This window comes from Hipposideros armiger, unplaced genomic scaffold (genome assembly GCF_001890085.2).
Source record: "Hipposideros armiger isolate ML-2016 unplaced genomic scaffold, ASM189008v1 scaffold_9, whole genome shotgun sequence".
NCBI lineage: Eukaryota > Metazoa > Chordata > Mammalia > Chiroptera > Hipposideridae > Hipposideros > Hipposideros armiger.
The window spans coordinates 3,890,413-3,892,299 of NW_017731359.1; the positions used below are offsets into that span (position 1 = coordinate 3,890,413).

Sequence of the window (1,887 nt, forward strand, 5' to 3'; positions counted from 1 at the left end):
GCCTCCTGCTTCACCACCCGCACCCGGCGCACGGGCGGCGACGCTCCCGCCTCGCTTGCCGGGCCCCGCGGCGGCGCGGGCGGGCTTGGGGGACCCAGGCCGCGGCTCGGGCTCCCGGGCAGCGAGTCTCCGGCGCCGCCGCCGTTCGGGAGGCCGTTGAAGGCGGCCGCCGCCGGCCCGAGAGTGGGCTCGGCCTCAGCCGCCGCAGCGTCGCCCGTCAGGCTCAGGCTCTCCCCGCTCAGTTCGGCCACCACACGGACCCAGCGCTCCCTCAGAAGCAGCTCCACCAGCCCCGCTTTGGTGGCCCGCGTCCACACCGCCATGGCCGGCCCCGCTCCCGCCGCCGCAGTCGCCGCAGCTACCCTCATTCCAGTCAGGCAGCCTCAGCGCTTCCCCCTTCCCGCCCGAGGGGGCGGGCCCGGCCCCTCCCCCCCGTGGTGATTCATTATTCATGAGCGACCACGCCCACCCCCGGAGAGGCGGGGAGAGGAGCCACTTCCGGGAGGTTAAGCAGTTGCCCGCAGTCCAGTCCGTTGTAGCTCACCGGACGTGGGCAGTAGGAAAGCAGTGGGGCTCTGTCTCACGTTCTCCTTCTGTTCACCTCCGACGCCCCCCCACTCCCAACTCCTGACCTGTACCCTGCAGTTCACCTCAGCTGCCTTGGGCACGGAAAGCAAGATCAACTTCGAGAAGCACTTTGCAAGCCTGCAAGACTGGGTTGCACGTTCATTCTTGCATTGATTGGTTCATTGCGGATTTACTAAGGGCTCCGCGGCTGTGCTCCTTTTGAGGCTTGGAGATGAGCTGAGAAAAACGTACCACAAATGAGAGCTAGCGGTCAAATGAGAGCTAGCGGTCTAGTAGGGGAGGAAAACAAAGACCCAATCAACCTGGTGTGATACTATGTGGTTAAGTCACATACAGAAAACGCCCTGAGAGCAGAAGACACATTCGGTTGGGTCTGGGGTCAGCTTCACAGAGGTGACAATGGAAGGTGAATAGGGGAGCAGAGGAAACTGCATAAGCAAAGGTCCAGAGGCAAAAATCTGCTTTGTAATCATCTGTTACTTGCCTGCAATACGACAGGGGACCGAGGGGACCGTGTCTTCTTTAGCCCTGCAACCACAATAGGTAGGCCTCAAAGATATTTGCAGAATGGTGGTTACCTAGGATGATGCCAAAATTCCCATTTGAGGGTCGGCTGAGTGGCTCAGTTGGTTAAGAGCTCGCTCAAGAGTTTGAGTTCTGAGCAACAGTGGTTCGATGCCCGGCCGGAGCTGAGCTGCTGCTGAGCTGCCAATAGGTGGCAGGATGGCTCAGCTACATAAAAAATTTTTTTAAATTTAAAAAACAAAATTCCCATTTGAACAGAGTGTAGGATCAGTGGAGGCAGCAGGATATGAGTGTGAAAAGCCTCATATAATTAAATATCCAAAAGTTTGGACTTGGGTTTGCAGATCTGACTTTCTTATCCTAGAAGCCGTGGCCTTTTGTTGGGGCAAAAGTAAATGGGTCACCCCAGAAACTGTAGGCACCCTGCAGAGCCTGCAGCAGCTTTTATCAAAAAACATAGGTGAAGCAATCCACCAGCTTTACCCCCAAACTTCCTGGGCTGGAAGAACTAAGGAAACTGAGGCCCAGAGAGCCAGACTGGCCAAAGTCTACAGTTAGGAAACAAACTCAGTCAGGTCTAGTTTCCTGGTCCATTGCTTTTTATTTATTTTTTTAACTACATAACTCAGATCTCAAAAATGAACGTCCAGAAATCACATTGCTGAGAAAGACCTCAGCAAAAAACGTGAGATCAAGGTGCCCTCTAACTTTCCTTCAGCAGTAAAAGTGAAATCCCCATGTTTTCACGGGGCAGGGGTGGGGGAGCTGCAAGCA

At 55.6% G+C, this 1,887-nt stretch overlaps 1 protein-coding gene across 1 annotated transcript in view; it reads right to left on the reverse strand.

The window, feature by feature from the left end:
• The window catches only part of SNTB2 (syntrophin beta 2), a 90,223-nt gene extending 88,970 nt beyond the window's left edge, over positions 1 to 1,253 (reverse strand). Inside the window, exon 1 of the mRNA XM_019653750.1 lies at positions 3 to 1,253. Coding sequence (XP_019509295.1) covers positions 3 to 368 — 366 coding nt within the window. The 5' untranslated portion in view covers positions 369 to 1,253. The remainder of the gene's footprint in view (positions 1 to 2) is intronic.
• Positions 1,254 to 1,887: the final 634 nt, after the last annotated feature.